Genomic DNA, 16,728 nt, shown 5'->3' on the forward strand with positions numbered 1-16,728 from the left:
GTTAGCGTGGAGTGGATCCTTCAGCCCAGCCCCCGTGAACCGAATCCTTCCTTGGCTCTGGGCATGGGGTAGCCAGCACGTCCAGCCAGCCCTGGCCCGGGAGCCCAGTGTGTTCTCCAAAGTGCGAGGTGGGGTGCTGCGTACGGTAGGGTGGAGGGATGGGGAAGGAGGCATGGAGTGAGGGGTACAGACCATGAGACTCGTGCACTTTGCTGGTTTGCAGCTTCGAGCAGTTTTGCATCAATTACTGTAACGAGAAGCTGCAGCAGCTGTTCATCGAGCTGATCCTGAGGCAGGAGCAGGAGGAGTATCAGCGGGAAGGCATTGAGTGGCAACACGTGAGTGCCAGAGCCCCATGGGGGGGGTGGCACCTGCTCAGAGGGCAGCGTGGGGGTGTCAGTGCCCCATTGGGGTGGGAGTTCCCCACCGAGAGGGCAGCGTGGGGGTGGCAGCACCCCACATGATGGGGAAGGGCGAGGGGTCCCTGCCCAGAAGGTTGCATGGGGGTGGCAGTGCCGCATTGGGGTGGGGGGTCCCTGCCCAGAGGGCCATGCGGAAGGGCTCCTCCCAGTGATCTGTGTGACCCTCCCCCAGGGCTGGGGCAGACAGCGCCCCCAGGAGCAGGACAGCGAGAGCCGCTCCTGCCAGGGGCACTGGCCCTGGAGCTCTGCCCCAGGGAGCTCTCGCCTGCTGGGGAATCACCTCCCGCCTGCTGCGGCCCCTGCTCTGAGCCAGCGACGTTGTCTCCCGAAGGGCCCGACACAGGCGTCTCCTGTGCTCGGCTCAGGGGTTCCATTGTTTGCTGAGGGACCCTAGGCAGGCTGTGACACCCCCCCAGCATGGGGGTCAACCCCAGAGCTCCCCCAGGGTCGTGCCTGGTAACCTCTCCCCTGCCCCCCCAGATCGAGTACTTCAACAACCAGATCATCGTGGATCTGGTGGAGCAGCCGCACAAGGGCATCATCTCCATCCTGGACGAGGCCTGCCTGACCGGGGGCCAGGTCACCGACGCCATGTTCCTGGAGTCCATGAACACCAAGCTGGGCAAGCATCCCCACTACGCCAGCCGCAAGGTAACGCCCCACACGCGGGCACCTCAGGGCCCCGGCTCAGATGGGGTCAGGGCTGAGCCCCACCGGCTAGGTGGGCGGGGGCTAGGCTGCCCACTGTGGGGAAGACAAAGGGCTCAGGAGTGGGAGGGAGACTGGGTCCTGCTAGGAGAGAGAGGCCCTTCGGGGGGGGGGGGGGGCTGTCACAGGGAGCTCCTTGGATTCTGCAGGAGTGGGACAAATTTACCTCTCTGTAACCTTAACACACACACACACACACACACACACACACACACACACACACACACACACACCCCCCCCAATCCCCAGCGCTTCTGGCTGGAGGGGTGGGAGGTTCCTCTCCCCTGAGTGGGGGCCGGAGGGTCGCTCACTGGTGCATTCTGGGTATGCTGGCACCTTGTGGGGCTGCCCAGTTTGTTGGTCTGGCACTGGGTGGGAATGAAGGTGGGAGGGGGGATTGCTGGGGCAGGAGAGAAGGGGGGGTGCAGGGCATGAGGACGGGGGCTGTTTCCCCATGCCAGGGCAGGCGTACCAGAGTATGGGGTACTGGCCTGCACTGGGGACAGGGCCTGTGTCTACAGTGGTGCCCAGAGGGGTGGTGGGTACCCCCTCCCACCGATGTGTGGGCACCCGATGCTGGCCGCCTGTGCCCTCCCGGCTCAGCCCACCGTGTGTTCGCAGCTCTGCACCACCGACAAATCCATGGAGTTCGGCCGGGATTTCCGCATCAAGCACTACGCCGGGAATGTCACGTGAGTCCTGCCCCTGCCCTCCGGGGTCAGGGTGACACCCAGCGGGGTCCCATCTGGCGGCTTGGCATCTCTGTCCAATAGGGGCCCTGTCTGGAGAGAGGCAGGGGACTCCCTGCTGACCCAGAGGGCTGGTGGCTTAGTACCCGTCTGCAGGGGGTGGAAGACTGAGCCGGGCAAGCCGAGGAGGGACCCCACCCGGGCAGGGGGGCAGGATTGTGCCCTGCCCGCTGGCCAGGATTTCCACCTGCAGACGCCCCCAAGGGATTGGTTTCTCAGCCGGTGACTGCTCAGCCCTCTTGGAAACCAGGCCAGATTTAGCCCCTCTGAGGCCTCTCCAGGCAAAGCTCAGGTCCCCGGCCCCTTGGCAAGCTCTTGGCCTGTATCCTCCAGTCAAAGCCAGGGGCTCCCCCTGCCCCCTCAGGAGACTTCCCCCCAGCCTGGCCGGGCTCACGGGCAGCAAGCGCTGACATGTTCTGCTCTTTCTCTCCACGGCTCTCAGCAGCTACATGACCCTCTCGGCAGGCTCGCGGCTTTCCCTCGCTAGCAGTCCCCGCCGCTAGCCCCTCGCCACGCTCTGCGGCTAGTTCTCAGCCCCTTTCCCCCATGCCCGCTGTTCCCCAGCTCATGTGCGGCTCTTTTCCAGGCCCCAATGAAATTGGTCTTGTCTCTGGCCCGGCGTGCTGCTCTGGGGCAGGCTCCCCGGGCCTCTCCCCTCCCTGCATCAGGATGTGCTGGGCTCTGGGCCCGGAGCTAGGCTGGCCAGGCGAGGGACTGTCCCGTGAAATTCTGGGCAGATCCCAAATGCCTCCCGACGCTGATCCCAGGAGCCCTCACAATCCAGCCTCCTCCCAGCCCGGACCAGGCGTCTCTTGGGGGGCGGGGCACCCGGCTGGACTCCAACTCAGAGCCTGTCCCTAGAAGGGGAGATGAGTGTGCGAGGAGCCAGCCGAGGTGCAGGAGCCTCCTGACGCAGGCACATGGGGGAGGCTGCCCCCACGGCCCCTTGCAGCGCTGCATTGCCGTTCACAAGGAGAGCCACCTCCGCAGGGCTGCTTGCTCAGAGATTTCAAGGCTCATTGTGAGCTGGGCAGGGGGGAGGCCTGCGCCCTGTGTCAGGGGATCTTGAGTCAGGTAGAGGAGTCAAGCCCACAGCTTCGGTATGGAGAGCAAGCACAGGACCCGGGCCACGTGCGCTTGGTCCCTGGGGTGGGAATGCATGGCTGGGCAGGAGCGGGCATCGCTGGCTGGGCACCGGGGTGTGAGTGCGGCTCCCCGTGGGGCAGTACGTGTGCACTGGGGTGTGAGTGCCTCTCCCCGTGGGGCGGTGCTCGTGCACATGCGAGTGTGTGATGGCACGTTGGGGGTGTGCAGCTGGGCATGAGTGTCTCCCTGAGGGGGTTGTGCACATGCACCTGTGTGTGCGCGATTGCACTTCGGGGGGATCAGGGAGGAGTGTGTGTGTATGTGTGTTGGTATGTGTGTGTGTGTGCGTGTTTGCAATGGGAGGGGAAAGGAGAGGAGGGTCTCGGGGGAATCCCTCAGCCATTGGGGGGTGTCAGTCCCGTCACGTCAGCCTCTCTCCAGTCCCGTCCGGCTCTTCCCCAGAGCTCTCACTCTGCGTGGGCAAAGGCAATCAGCAATCGTTCACACAAGGCCCCGGGTTGCTGGAACCTGCTCGCTTGGGGGGAGGGAACGGCTTCCAGGACGCCAGGGTCCTCTCTGACTCTTTGCAGACCACCCACGGGGGCTTTAGCTTCCGTATGGGCAGCTCGAGTCAGCCACCTCTCTAGGGTGAGGGCAGCCTTCTCCCAGGGTGTATGGGGGGGGGGCTGCAATGTGGACCAAGGGGGTTATGGGTGCATGCTCAGGACACGGATGGCAGGATGCAAAACTGGATGCTCCCTGCATGATCAGGTGACCTAGGTGCCACCGTTTCAAAATATGCCTGTGAGGACACTGGCCCTTTAAGCCTTAAAGGTGCTACAATAATTTTTAGTGGGAAAACCCCCATGGTGCGATAACCACCAGCCCCTTCCTCCCCTCCCCATGTCTGCCCTACCAGGATCCCAGCTGCAGTCCATCCCGGGCTGAGGGGTCCGAGTGGAGGGACAGGACTCGCCTCCCCATAGCACAGGGGAGCAGCTGGGGTTAGAGGTGACCGTGTCCCCATTGCTCTGAATTGCAGGTACTCGGTGGAGGGGTTTATCGACAAGAACAAGGACACCCTCTTCCAAGATTTCAAGCGGCTGATGTACAACAGGTGAGGGCTCCGGAGGCCTGCTGCAGGCCCATGGGGCTGAGCCTCACCGGGCATGTGAGGCTGGCCTCCGAGCTTCAGCTCTGAGGAGGAGGCGAAAGCCGCAGCAAGAGAGATTCTGCGGGATCAGGGGATCTGGTGCTGCAGAAGGGGCTCAGCCTGGCTGCCCTGAGACGTGCCTCCCCTGTCGAGCCACAGAGCAGGAACAGAGCAGGCAGCTGCCCCCACCAGGGTGTCTCGGCCATGACCTAGCAGGGACCTCGGTCTCGAGGCCAGTTAGCCCTCAGGCTCCCTGCCGAGGCTCTCAATGAGGGGGCTAACTTTGAGGATGGGCACCGGAGCCAGGAACAGCCCTGACTCCTCTCCCGCAAGCCGCCCATTGGTAAGCAGTGGGCTGGCTTTGACCAGCGGGAGAGGCTCTGGGTCCTGTTCCCCTGACTGAACCCAGGGGGCAGAGGGGAGCGATAATGGGCGGGGAGCTCCTGGAGCCGGAACAGCCTGGGGGCAGTTGGGACAGGATCCAAACCCTGGCTGGGTTCGCTCGCCGTTGAGAGCCACACGTGGGAGGCCAATTTTGCACAAGGCAACAGCAGCCTTATGGAGCTTCCTAACTCCTGGGCAGCGCTGCACCTTCCTCTACGCCAGCGGGTGGCACCCTTCCTTTAAAAGAACCAGCTCTACCTGGGGAGCCTTGGATCAGGATCTGGGCCCTGTGGCCCATTTCCGACTCAGGGTCCTGCTCCCCCTGTGTCTCTCCCGGCACCAGGGATCCCTGCTCTGGGTCCAGACAATGGCCCAGGAGGCTGGAGGGAATATGGGGGATGGGAGGGGAGCTCCGCACAAAAGTCTTCTGCCTGCAGTAACTCCCTGGACAGCAGAGACGGGGCCCGTGCTCTCCCCTCACCCTGATGTCCCCGTTCCTGACCGTCGGCTTCCCGGCCCCTCATGCCCCTTGGTGATCTCTCCCCAGCACGGACCCCATCCTGAGGGACATGTGGCCAGAGGGCGAGGTCAGCATCAACGAGGTGACCAAGCGCCCCCTGACAGCTGCCACCCTCTTCAAGAACTCCATGGTGGCGCTGGTGGAGAACCTGGCCTCCAAGGTAACCCCCCCACCCCACCCCGGCTCCTCCTTGGTCATCGGCTTCACCAGGGCCCTCTGGCTGCTGCTGGCAGTGAGCAGGGCTGGCCAGAGGTCCCACGGTGTCCAATGTGACTGAACAATAGGATACCCCACCTGCAAGGGGGTTCCCCCCCAACGGCCTCCCTGGGCTGCCTCCTCCCTCCTCCTGCCATACACCCACAGGAGATGCTCCTTGGCCTCTAGCCACCTCCTGTTTCTGGACTGGGAGCCTGGAAGGACCTTCCCAGGGGAGTCGGGGCGCTCAGCTCCTGGGGCCAGTGTCATGCGGCAGGCAGGGCCCTGGGTGGAGCCGGCCCTACACAGCCGCAGAGCTTGCCTAGGCCCGTGGTGGCCACTGGCTGCATGTAGGGATGGGAGAATGGCAAAGGTGGGATACCCCGAGACAGGTCTGGGCCCAGGGCCTCCCCCCGGTTCCAGGCTGGATTCTGTGTCCCTTAGCAGGCAGAGTCAAGCCCAGGCAGGCTGAGGTCAGGATCCGGCCTCTCCCAGATCTCAGGGAGTTCTGAACGGCCGTTCGGAGGGGAAGGCTCCTGCTCTCAGGCCAGAACCTGGATCCAGGCTTGGCATTTGGGGTTATGCTCTAACAATGGCCCTGCACCCCCCTTTCCAAACACGTCTGCCACCTGGATGCTTCCTGGAGCACCCTGTCCCTGAAGGGCCCAAATCCCAGGAGAGGGACAGGCCTCCTGGCATTTCCAGCCCCACACGCCTAGGCTGCCCCTAGTGCACATCCGAGGCCCCGCTCCTCGCCCTTCCTGCACTGACCCCTCCAGTCACAGAGCCGCCACCCCCCATGGGGGGCAGCACAGCTGGCCGGCAGGATACCCAGCCGTACATCTCCCACCCGCTCTGCTCCACAGCAGCCTCTGAGCTTGCTTGGTGGCTTGGCGCTGTGGTGGTTGGGCAGGGGCGAGACAGCTGGATGGTTCCCCCCATCCTTCTGCCCTCATCCCCGTGTGACGGTGGGATGGCCCCGGATGGATGAGGTCTGGGAGCATGCCATGCTTGCTCCTGCCAGAGGGGGAGCTGTTGAGTGCCACGAAGGCCTCCCTTCCCAGGAACCAGGTCCTCTACCTGCCTCTGCCCTCTGAGGCTGCTCCCCTCCCTCCCGGGATTGGCCTGCTGCTCCCATGGGTCATTTGATTGGCTAACTGATGAGTAGCTCCCCTCGGGCTTCTTAAAGGGCCAGCTCCTAAGAGGGCACTGTTAGCATCTGCAGTGTAGCCACCTGTGGGTTTGATTCCTGCAGGTCAACCAGGTCTGAGTGCGAATCCTGACTCGCTCAGCAGCTGAGGGCCCCTGAGATGGACCCGAAAGCGGCTGCCTGCTGGTTCTTAGCCAAAGCCAAGCGGCAGATTGGCCAGTGTAGCCGATCCTGAACAGCAGCATCCCCCAACCTGCATAGCCCTCCCTGATCCAGTCCTGCCCTCCACCAACCCGCTGCCCCGGCCACAGCCTGCACACGCTCCATTCAATTAGCTGTTTCCTTTGGTTGTTTCACCGCAAGGATAAAGAACTGATTTAAAGGGGAGCGCATATGTGTGGCTGAGCGGAGACATGCGGGGCCCCCAGCTGCCTTGGCAATGGGCAGCAGTGAATAATACCCGTGAATCATTTGGCATTTGCTCCCATTTCTGATCGAGAACCTGCTCCCAGAAGCTGCAGCAGCTAAAATTAGCCCTCAGTAGGAAGAGAAGTAGTGAGAGGCGGGGAAAGGAGCCAAGGAGAGGGTTGGGGGTGGGGAGCCCAGATGTGTGTCGCTGGCCCAGACAGACGTACACGTGGATCCAGGCTGGCGCGGAGCCACCCAGACAGGCATGGGCAGAGGCATGCAGAGAGAGGCACATGCCTGAATGCATCCCTAGCCAGACACGGCCAGGCAGGCGGAGATGTGTGCACAGACATGACATGTAGACACATGGCCACCCAACCATACATGCGTGGATCCATGCAGACTTAGAGCAAGAGACACACAGCCATGGAGGTGTATACGTGCGATTGACGCACACAGGGACGCGCACTATCCATGTACGCACACTAAAGCAGACCCACACATGCATGGAGACACCCCCAGCTAGCCGGCACTTGTTTGGCTGCTGGGCTGGCTGTGGGGATGGGACTCGGCTCGGGCTTGTGGCACAGGTGCTGGAGGAAAGCTGGTCTGGGCTGAGCCTGGCACTGGAGAACACAAGCCCTGGGCGGTGCGGGGTTGACTGTTCCTCACTCCCCACTTCTCTAGCTGCTCATTATCTCTGCCCAGGCACCTGCTGCTGATGCTGTCACTGGCAAGCTGATGTCTCAGCCAAATGTAGCTCCTGTGTGAGCTGCAGCGAGGCTCAGAGCCGTGATTATGTCTCCTGGATCGACCCAGCTGGAGCGGAGGAGCTGCCTGTCCCTGTCACATGGCTGCAGCACTTCTCCCATCCATCGGGCCAGAAGGAAACGTTGCACTGTGCTACACACTATAACCCATGAGAGCACCATGGGGACAGCTGTGATGTGGCCTCCCTGCTCCCACAACACAGCCCCTACCATCTGAGCTACAGGAGAATCCCTTCCAGCAGTGCGGGGCTTATGACACACAACTGAGCAGTTCTGATCTGTCTAGAAGAGGGCAATGGTGACACACCCACACTGGCCAGCCGCGTACAGCACAGCCTGCCCCTAGACGATGCTCCCACCGGCCTGCCCAGGGAGCTCCCATGGGACCTTTGGAGCAGGTTGGCACTGTGCATCCAGAGCAGGACTGGAGCAGTGGGGTGGGCAGGGCTCACAGGAGATCACAATGCCCTCAGCTGGCGCTCTCCTCCCTGCAGCAGCACCCCGAAAGGCCTGGGGAGACATTCTCCCCCAGCCCTGACTGCCCTTGGGACAGGGGTGTTGTCCCTCACAGGCACCCGCCCTCTCCAGATCTCTCTTGGCACCACCTGGCTGCTTTGAGAGTGGGGGACTGCCATTCAGTTGGGGAACACAGGTGAGGCACTGCCTGCGGCTTCCCTGGGACTGCCCCCCGGCTGCCCACTGCCAGGTTCATGGGTTTCCTCTGGTTGCCCCCTCCCCCTCGGTGAGTTCTGTACCATGCTCGTGGGGAGCTGAGTGGGGCTGGGGCTGTGACAGTCCCCGAGGCCCGGATCCATGGGGTCAGGGCTACATCCGCCCTTTGGAGCGGTGTCTAGGAGGAACCCTTCAGTGTGCCGCACCCCGGGGGTCTCGCTCTTCCACCAAGGCTGGTCACGCGCCCTCAGCCCCTTCGAGCCAGAACCTCTGGGCCTCCAGCACCCCCATGAGCTCTGCTCAGTGAGTCCAGCCGAGCTGAACTGAGGGAGACCTGCCCACTCTGCAGGGGCTAACAGCCTGGCGTGGCAGTGCCATTCACATGGCGCTGTCAGAACAGGTGGGTTTCTTGGTCGCCTGGCATGCAGCCTAGAAACCCTTAGCTCATCCCAGAGAGCTGCAGGTTAAAGCCTAGGCCAGTCTGGTCAGCCCAGTGCTGAGCCCTGGCTCTGTCTCCATCTGCCCGCCATGGTCAGCTCCCGGGTGAGATCCCCAAGGCCTTCCAGCTCACACCTTCCCGGGCCTTGTTCTCCAGCCGGGGCCTGTGCTCAGCTTCCCTGTGGAGAGGTGGGGAAATCCGCCTCCCTCTGGGTCCTTGGTCACCAGGCCTCAGTGGCCCGGTGATTGGCTTTGCCGCCATCTTCTCGGATTCTACATCGGTCAGCCTTGGCCAGTCGTTTTTAATGCCCCAGCCCGGCTCAGACAGCTGGGTGATGGTCATACCTCTGTCTGCCGGCCTGCCCTGAGAGCACACAGTCCCTTCTGCCCACTAGGTAACCACGCAAGCTATAGGGGAAACTGAGGCACACAGTGCCATCATAAAAATATTACAGAAAATCCCTATTTCATCCCTTTTCCCTGCTCGCACGTGGCCCGGGCATGCCAAGGGGATGGGGATGGACCATGTGAGGGGGCGGGGATGGGCCAGGCCTGGCTGGTTCTCTCACTGGAGCCAAACTGCAGCCTCAGCAATGATAGTTGTTTCTCAGGCCCCAAAGCTCTGAAATTACCCAGCTGCCCAGACCCCAGATAGACGCCGCCTGCCCTGTGCCCCGTGAAGAGACACATGGCTGGGGGGTGGGGGGGTGAGCGTCACCGCCCCCTGCTGGATAGTGTGTGTGTTGCGGCACACGATTGGCCCTGGGCTTGGCGGTGTGGCCAGCAGAGCCCAGGCTGGGTGCTCTCTGTGGAGCCGCAGTGCCATTGGGCTCACCCTGTCGCTCCCCATGGAGGGGCACGTTTCCCCTCTGAGGCGGCAAGGCTCACACCCAGGCCCAAGCGCACCCTGCCGCTGTCCCAGCCCTGCGGGGCGTCCACCTGCACCTCCACTTCCCAGCGCCTGGCGGGCCCCAAGTCCAGGCCCCTGCCCCGCTCCTTGGCTGGCCCTGGGCGGTCAGCCCCCCTCGGCTCATCCTGCAGTGGGGGGATCCCCTGGGGCAGCCCTGCCTTTTCCAGGCTTCTCGTGGTGGGTCTCTGGAGACAGAGGCCTCGAGGGGCACCAGCTCATTCCCAAAGCAGGTGACCCCCTCCTCTCCCCTCCCGCCAGCCCCGGGGTCCTTCCCCACTGGTCTCCACATACGACCTGGCCTGGCACCGCACCCCCCGCTCCCTGCCCACCATCCAGGGGGGCTCCTCCCGACACCCCCTTCACTGGCATCCCCTCTCCAGAGCCTCAGCCCCCTGCCCCAGAGTGACGGTCCCAGCAGCCGCTCGAGGGCCCCTCCCATGGTTTCAATGACACCCCCTCCTGTCCCCGCAGGAGCCGTACTACGTGCGCTGCATCAAGCCCAACGACCAGAAGTCGCCGCTGGTCTTCGACGCCGAGCGCTGCCGCCACCAGGTGGAGTATCTGGGGCTGCTGGAGAACGTGCGGGTCCGCCGGGCCGGCTTCGCCTACCGGCAGCCCTACGGCCGCTTCCTGCTCAGGTACCTGCCCCGCCCCGCCCCGCCCCGCTGGCCCTCCCGCCTCGCCCGGTCCCCACCCGCTGGCCCTCCGGCTTCACCCCGCCCCGCCCCACTGGCCCTCCCGCCTCGCCCGGTCCCCACCCGCTGGCCCTCCGGCTTCACCCCGCCCCGCCCCACTGGCCCTCCCGCCTCGCCCGGTCCCCACCCGCTGGCCCTCTGGCTTCACCCCATCCCGCCCCACTGGCCCTCCCGCCTCGCCCGGTCCGCACCCGCTGGCCCTCCGGCTTCACCCCATCCCGCCCCACTGGCCCTCCCGCCTCGCCCGGTCCCCACCCGCTGGCCCTCCGGCTTCACCCCATCCCGCCCCACTGGCCCTCCCGCCTCGCCCGGTCCGCACCCGCTGGCCCTCCGGCTTCACCCCATCCCGCCCCACTGGCCCTCCAGCCTCGCCCGGTCCCCACCCGCTGGCCCTCCGGCTTCACCCCATCCCGCCCCACTGGCCCTCCCGCCTCGCCCGGTCCCCACCCGCTGGCCCTCTGGCTTCACCCCATCCCGCCCCATTGGCCCTCCCGCCCTGCCCCGTCCCCGCCCCACTGGCCCTCCTGCCCTGCCCCATCTGCACCCCGCTGGCCCTCCCGCCTCGCCCTGTCCCCACCCGCTGGCCCTCTGGCTTCACCCCATCCCGCCCCATTGGCCCTCCCGCCCTGCCCCGTCCCCGCCCCACTGGCCCTCCTGCCCTGCCCCATCTGCACCCCGCTGACCCTCCCGCCTCGCCCGGTCCCCACCCGCTGGCCCTCCGGCTTCACCCCGCCCCGCCCCACTGGCCCTCCCGCCTCACCCGGTCCCCACCCGCTGGCCCTCTGGCTTCACCCCATCCCACCCCATTGGCCCTCCCGCCCTGCCCCGTCCCCGCCCCACTGGCCCTCCTGCCCTGCCCCATCTGCACCCCGCTGGCCCTCCCGCCTCGCCCTGTCCCCACCCGCTGGCCCTCCGGCTTCACCCCGCCCCGCCCCACTGGCCCTCCCGCCTCGCCCTGTCCCCACCCGCTGGCCCTCTGGCTTCACCCCATCCCGCCCCATTGGCCCTCCAGCTTCACCCTGTCCCGCCCCACTGGCCCTCCCGCCCTGCCCCGTCCCCGCCCCACTGGCCCTCCGGCTTCACCCCGTCCCGCCCCACTGGCCCTCCCGCCTCGCCCTGTCCCCACCCACTGGCCCTCTGGCTTCACCCCATCCCGCCCCACTGGCCCTCCCGCCCTGCCCCATCCCTGCCCCACTGGCCCTCCTGCCCTGCCCCATGTGCACCCCGCTGGCCCTCCCGCCTCGCCCTGTCCCCACCCGCTGGCCCTCCGGCTTCACCCCGTCCCGCCCCGCTGGCCCTCCCGCCCTGCCCCGTCCCCACCCCACTGGCCTTCCTGCCCTGCCCCATCTGCACCCCGCTGGCCCTCCCGCCCCACCCTGTCCCCACCCCGTTGCCGCTGGCCCTCCCACCCTGTCCCCACCCCGCTGGCCTTCCCACTCCGTCCTGCCCCTGCTGGCCCTCCCGCCCTGTTCTGCTTCCCCTGGCCCAGCCACTCTGGCCCAACACCAATGCTCTCTGCTGCCCCCTGTGGAGCCTCCCCTTCCTGCCCCAGCTGGCCCAGCTGCACCTCCCCATCCTGCCACCATTGGCTCCTGACTACCCCACCCCATCCTGATTTGGGGATGTATAAGTAGGGGCATTGCCAGCAGATCGAGGGACGTGATCGTTCCCCTCGATTCGACATTGGTGAGGCCTCATCTGGAGTACTGTGTCCAGTTTTGGGCCCCACACTACAAGAAGGATGTGGAAAAATTGGAAAACGTCCAGCGGAGGGCAACAAAAATGATCAGGGGACTGGAATACATGACTTATGAGGAGAGGCTGAGGGAACTGGGATTGTTTAGTCTGCGGAAGAGAAGAATGGGGGGGGATTTGATAGCTGCTTTCAACTACCTGAAAGGGGGTTCCAAAGAGGATGGCTCTAGACTGTTCTCAATGGTAGCAGATGACAGAACGAGGAGTAATGGTCTCAAGTTGCAGTGGGGGAGGTTTAGGTTGGATATTAGGAAAAACTTTTTAATTAGGAGGGTGTTGAAGCACTGGAATGGGTTACCTAGGGAGGTGGTGGAATCTCCTTCCTTAGAAGTTTTTAAGGTCAGGCTTGGCAAAGCCCTGGCTGGGATGATTTAGTTGGGGATTGGCCCTCCTTTGAGCAGGGGGCTGGACTATCTAGGTCCTCCTGAGATCCTTTCCAACCCTGATATTCTATGATCCTGCTGTCCCGTACTGCACCTCCCCTTCCCGCTCCGTCCTGACCCCAGTCCCCACCATGGGTCAGAGCTGCCCCTTCCCCGGAGGCCAGCCCGGCTGCTCTCCATGCTCAGGACCTTGTTGTCTCAATGCTCAGGTATAAGATGACCTGCGAGTACACGTGGCCCAATCACCTCATGCCCACGGACCAGGAGGCCACGCGGGCCCTCATCGACCAGCACGGCTTCCAGGATGACGTGGCCTACGGCCACACCAAGCTCTTCATCCGCAAGCCCCATACCCTGTTCTGCCTGGAGCAGGAGCGGGCCCAGCTCATCCCCATCATTGTGCTCCTGCTGCAGAAGGTGAGGGGGTGCTGGAGGGGTGCTGCTGAGCTGCTCTACCCCGCCCCAGGCAAAGAGAAGTGATCCCCTCCGTGTGTGTGAGGGAATTAGAGCAGGGGGAGCTGGCAGCCAGGACTCCTGGGTTCTATTCCCAGCTCTGGGAGGGGAGTGGAGGCTAGGGGTTATAACAGGGGGGCTGGGAGGCAGGACTCCTGGGATCTACCCCCTCCTCTGGGAGGGGAGTGGGGTCTAGGGATTAGATCTGTGGTGGGGGGACTGTGAGACAAGATTCCTGGGTTTTATTCCTGGCTATGCTGCTGACTCACTGTGTGACAGCAGGCAGGGCACTCCCCCACTCCCTGCCTCAGTTTCCCATCTATGAAATGAGGCGATGACTCTTCCTGATTCGACAGGGGCAGGGCGAGGATAAATGCTGTGCTCTCTGCATGAGGCTCCCATGTGAGCGACTGTTCTTTCCTGTCTGTGCAAGGCTTCGAGATCCTTGCACAGACAGCACTAGAGAAGGACCAAGTATTACGGCCATTCCCAGCACCCACGCTGTAGGACGGGGTGTGGCGGCATCAGCCGGGTCCTGGGTCCCAGGGTGGTTGTGCCCCCACGTGCCTGCTGGGTGGCCTCTGTGAGCCGAGACTGTAGAGGCGTGTCCATGTCCTGAGCCCCACCCGTACAGCTGGTGCCAAGAACAGCAAACTCAGCAGGGAGGCCAGTGCTAGACTGGCCCGTGGAGAAGAGGCCCCTCCAGGTCGGGCCACGTGTGCTCAGGAGCCGGGGACGTCCGTCCCCAGAGCTGCCCCCCGGGGGCTTTTCCGTGTGGGTGGGGTGAGCTGTGGTCTGATCCCTTCCATGTCCCGGTGCCACAGACCCTGCTCTGGCAATGGCTTTGCCTGGCACCTGGGAATGGCCCCTCCCCACTCCCGTGGGGACTGTGCTGGGTCAGGAGGACGTCAGGGTCCATCAGCTGCTGTGGTCTCAGAGCGGATTAGCCCGCCCGGCTGTCACCACGCTCCACACAGCTTGGCAGCAGCCTCTCGGCACATGTGAGAGCGAGCGGGGCACCGGCATGTTCTGATCCCAGCCACCCATCGGGCGCTGAACCGCTGGGAAGGAGTCAAGACACGGGCACAGGGGGAGGGTGGGCGCTGCCCGTGATCAGGCAGGAACCTAATGGAGCCGGGTTGCTGGCAGGCGAGGTCAGATGAAGGGGGCGCAGTGTTGAGGTTGGGCCCCAAGTGCTCGCTCTGCCCTGCAGGTCCAGTCCCCTGACTGTGCTTGCCCCACTCCACACCCCCTAACCTCATTGACTGCCCTGGAGCTGCTGCTCCACGGGGGCCAGCCCCTGACCCCGTTACTATCTATAGACGTGGCACCATTAGCAGATTTCCCAACAGCCGATGAAGTGTCTGGCTGGGGAGCTTCTTGGTCATATCAGGAGCATCCCGGTGACAGGCTGATGGTGAGCGCCCCGTGCCAGAGTCCTCAGGGCCCGAGTGCCAGCATCTGCAGCAGTGCCCGGTCCCCCGGGACAAAGGGGCATGGGGCTTGGCAGGGAATCCCCAGCATCCCAGAAACTCTACGTGTCTCTGGGTGGCCGCTGGAGAAGCTGATGGGAAACCAGAATTTCCACCCCTCCCCAAATCCTAATTTCTCAGCGTTTGTCCCCAAACTTTTGTACAATGAAAAGTCCCAGAACATTTCAATTGGGAAACGTCAAAGTGGTTTATTTTTTTATTAACACTAGCCTGTGTCCACCTGGGCCCCCGCAGCACCCCCTGACCTCTGCATTTTCACTTCAATGCCAACAGCTCCTTCACTTCCTGCCCTAAATGGTTGGGCGACATTGCCGCATGCGAAACAGCTGCTGCATTCCACCCCAGAGGTGGCTGCCTTTTGGTGGTGGGTGGAGGGATCCCCATGTGCCTGGTTTGTAAAGGGCTCTGGAATCCTCCTGTGGCAGAGAGAGGAGACATGGTGTGGGGCTGGAGATGGTCCCATGGTTTGTGTGGCTCTGAATGCAAGAGTCGTTGACCATGGGGTTTTCTCCTGATGGCCGCAGGGCACTGGATGTGGGATCCTGGGGGCTGGCATGTGGGGCCTTGCCAGCAGAGCTGTGACTGGGTCTGTGTGTCTGTCCCAGGCATGGCGGGGGGCCCTGGCCCGGCGGCGCTGCCGGTACCTGCGTGCCATCTACACCATCATGGGCCACTACAAGCAGCAGAAGGTGAAGACATACCTGCTGGAGCTGGTGCACCGCTTCCAGGCGGTGCGCAGCATGGCCGACTACGGCAAGAGCGTGGAGTGGCCTGACCCACCGGCGGTGCTGGCGCAGTTCCAGGAGAACAGCAAGCTGCTCTTCCGCAGGTAACGCCGGGGGGGTGGCACCCTGGATGCACGCCCTGCTCCCCCTGGGCCCCTCGCTGACGAGGCTAGAATCAGCCACAGTGCAGCCTGGCAACCGTCGCCCACCACCCCAGCTCAGCCCATGCCCCTTGCTCCTGACCCACAGCCCCCTGGCTACCCCAGCCGTGCACCCCCGAAGATCGGCCTGTGCCCAGCTGACTGGTAGGCAGTGATAGCTTCATCCCCACAGGATGTGCCCAGTGGCAGCCAGGCATGATGCTTTACGATAAGCCGAGGAGAGCAAATGCAGGCGCCCGGCTCGCAGCCTGCCTGGGGGGATGCTGTGTGCGAAGCTGACCCCTAGAGGCCAGGGCGCTGCGTTCAGTGCGGGCCAGGAGCCTAGCAGGGCAGCCGGGATCCCTGAGCCCCCTCCCCTCATTGCAGGTGGCGAGCCAGGCAGATCGTGAAGAACATCCCTCCCTCGGACACGGCGCAGATCCAGGCCAAGGTGGCGGCCATGGAAGTGCTGCAGGGCTTGCGCAAAGACTGGGGTTGCCGGAGGAACTGGGGCCGGGATTACCTGTCGTCGGTGAGTCTTTGGCCCAGGGAGCTGCTGGCAGAGTGGGCTCGGGGTGGGAGGCAGGTGGGCAATTGGCATGGCCTTGGTGATCCAGCAGGGGGCGCTGCTCTCTTGGAAGGGGGCAGGGCATCCCCCTGCTCCCATGCTGTGAGAGCAGCACCGGGGTGCTGTGCTCGGGGGGGGGGGGCGGCTTCCCAGCTGGGTGAGGGGCAGGGGAGGCAGCTGCCCGCCCGAGCATCTGCTCTCGCCACCCACAGGTGCTTTCTGCTGCCAGGCTCCTGTTGCCATAGCGACAGGCTCTCGTTAAAGCCCCGTTTCTCTCTTTGTTTCTCCCGGGCTGGTCCCCTCCTCCTCTGGGCTCTCCTGGCTCTGCCCCCTCGCCCCTCCCATGCCCAGGCTGAGACAGAATGGCTGGGGGTCCCTCGGCTCTCGCAAGCCAAGCAGTGCGTGGCTGGGAGGAGACCCCAGGAGCGGTGCCAGTGACTGCGTTCCTCTCTGTGAGTCCGTACCCCTGTACAGTGCAGGGGGCGCTGGGCCGCCCACAGGAGGTGCCCATCTGTCACTAAGGAGCCTGGGCGCTCCTGTAACTATCAGGGGTCCCGGCTGGATTCCAACTCTGAGGTACGTTCTGGCGCCCATTGTGGCTTCAGCTGGGTGCAGCGTTTTCTTTGATTTTTTTTTTTTTGGCCATGTTGCTGCGGGATGTTAAATGGCAGCTGCATCCCACCCCAGAAGTGGCTGCATTTTTGTGCTACTCCATCTCCATTCCCTCTCTGCCTGCTGTGTGATGTGGCTCCCTTCTGCCTAGTGCCAGGCTGAGTGCCAGTATGCAAGTCCTTCTCTTTGCCTCCCCGGTTGGTACTGCCAGGGTGACTCTGAGCTCCAGTGTCTCTCAGTCACCGGGTTGTGGGCAGAGTGTGTGTGTGGGGGGGGGTAATCTGCCCCCCACTGGTCTGGACCTGGAAACAAAACTCCCCATCCCTCCTCGGTAGGGTC

General features: G+C 64.0%; 1 protein-coding gene across 2 annotated transcripts in view; it reads left to right on the forward strand.

Annotated features, from left to right (window-relative positions):
• Positions 1-16,728, forward strand: part of MYO1G (myosin IG) — a 90,656-nt gene that overhangs the window by 41,319 nt on the left and 32,609 nt on the right. For both annotated transcript variants that reach the window (XM_043509790.1, XM_038391891.2), the window contains 9 exons: positions 224-338; positions 903-1,073; positions 1,752-1,822; positions 4,008-4,082; positions 5,050-5,182; positions 10,037-10,203; positions 12,608-12,815; positions 14,950-15,173; positions 15,597-15,741. In XM_043509790.1, the coding sequence (XP_043365725.1) occupies positions 224-338; positions 903-1,073; positions 1,752-1,822; positions 4,008-4,082; positions 5,050-5,182; positions 10,037-10,203; positions 12,608-12,815; positions 14,950-15,173; positions 15,597-15,741 (1,309 nt within the window). The remainder of the gene's footprint in view (positions 1-223; positions 339-902; positions 1,074-1,751; positions 1,823-4,007; positions 4,083-5,049; positions 5,183-10,036; positions 10,204-12,607; positions 12,816-14,949; positions 15,174-15,596; positions 15,742-16,728) is intronic.

This window comes from Dermochelys coriacea, chromosome 2, assembly GCF_009764565.3.
Source record: "Dermochelys coriacea isolate rDerCor1 chromosome 2, rDerCor1.pri.v4, whole genome shotgun sequence".
Lineage (NCBI taxonomy): Eukaryota > Metazoa > Chordata > Testudines > Dermochelyidae > Dermochelys > Dermochelys coriacea.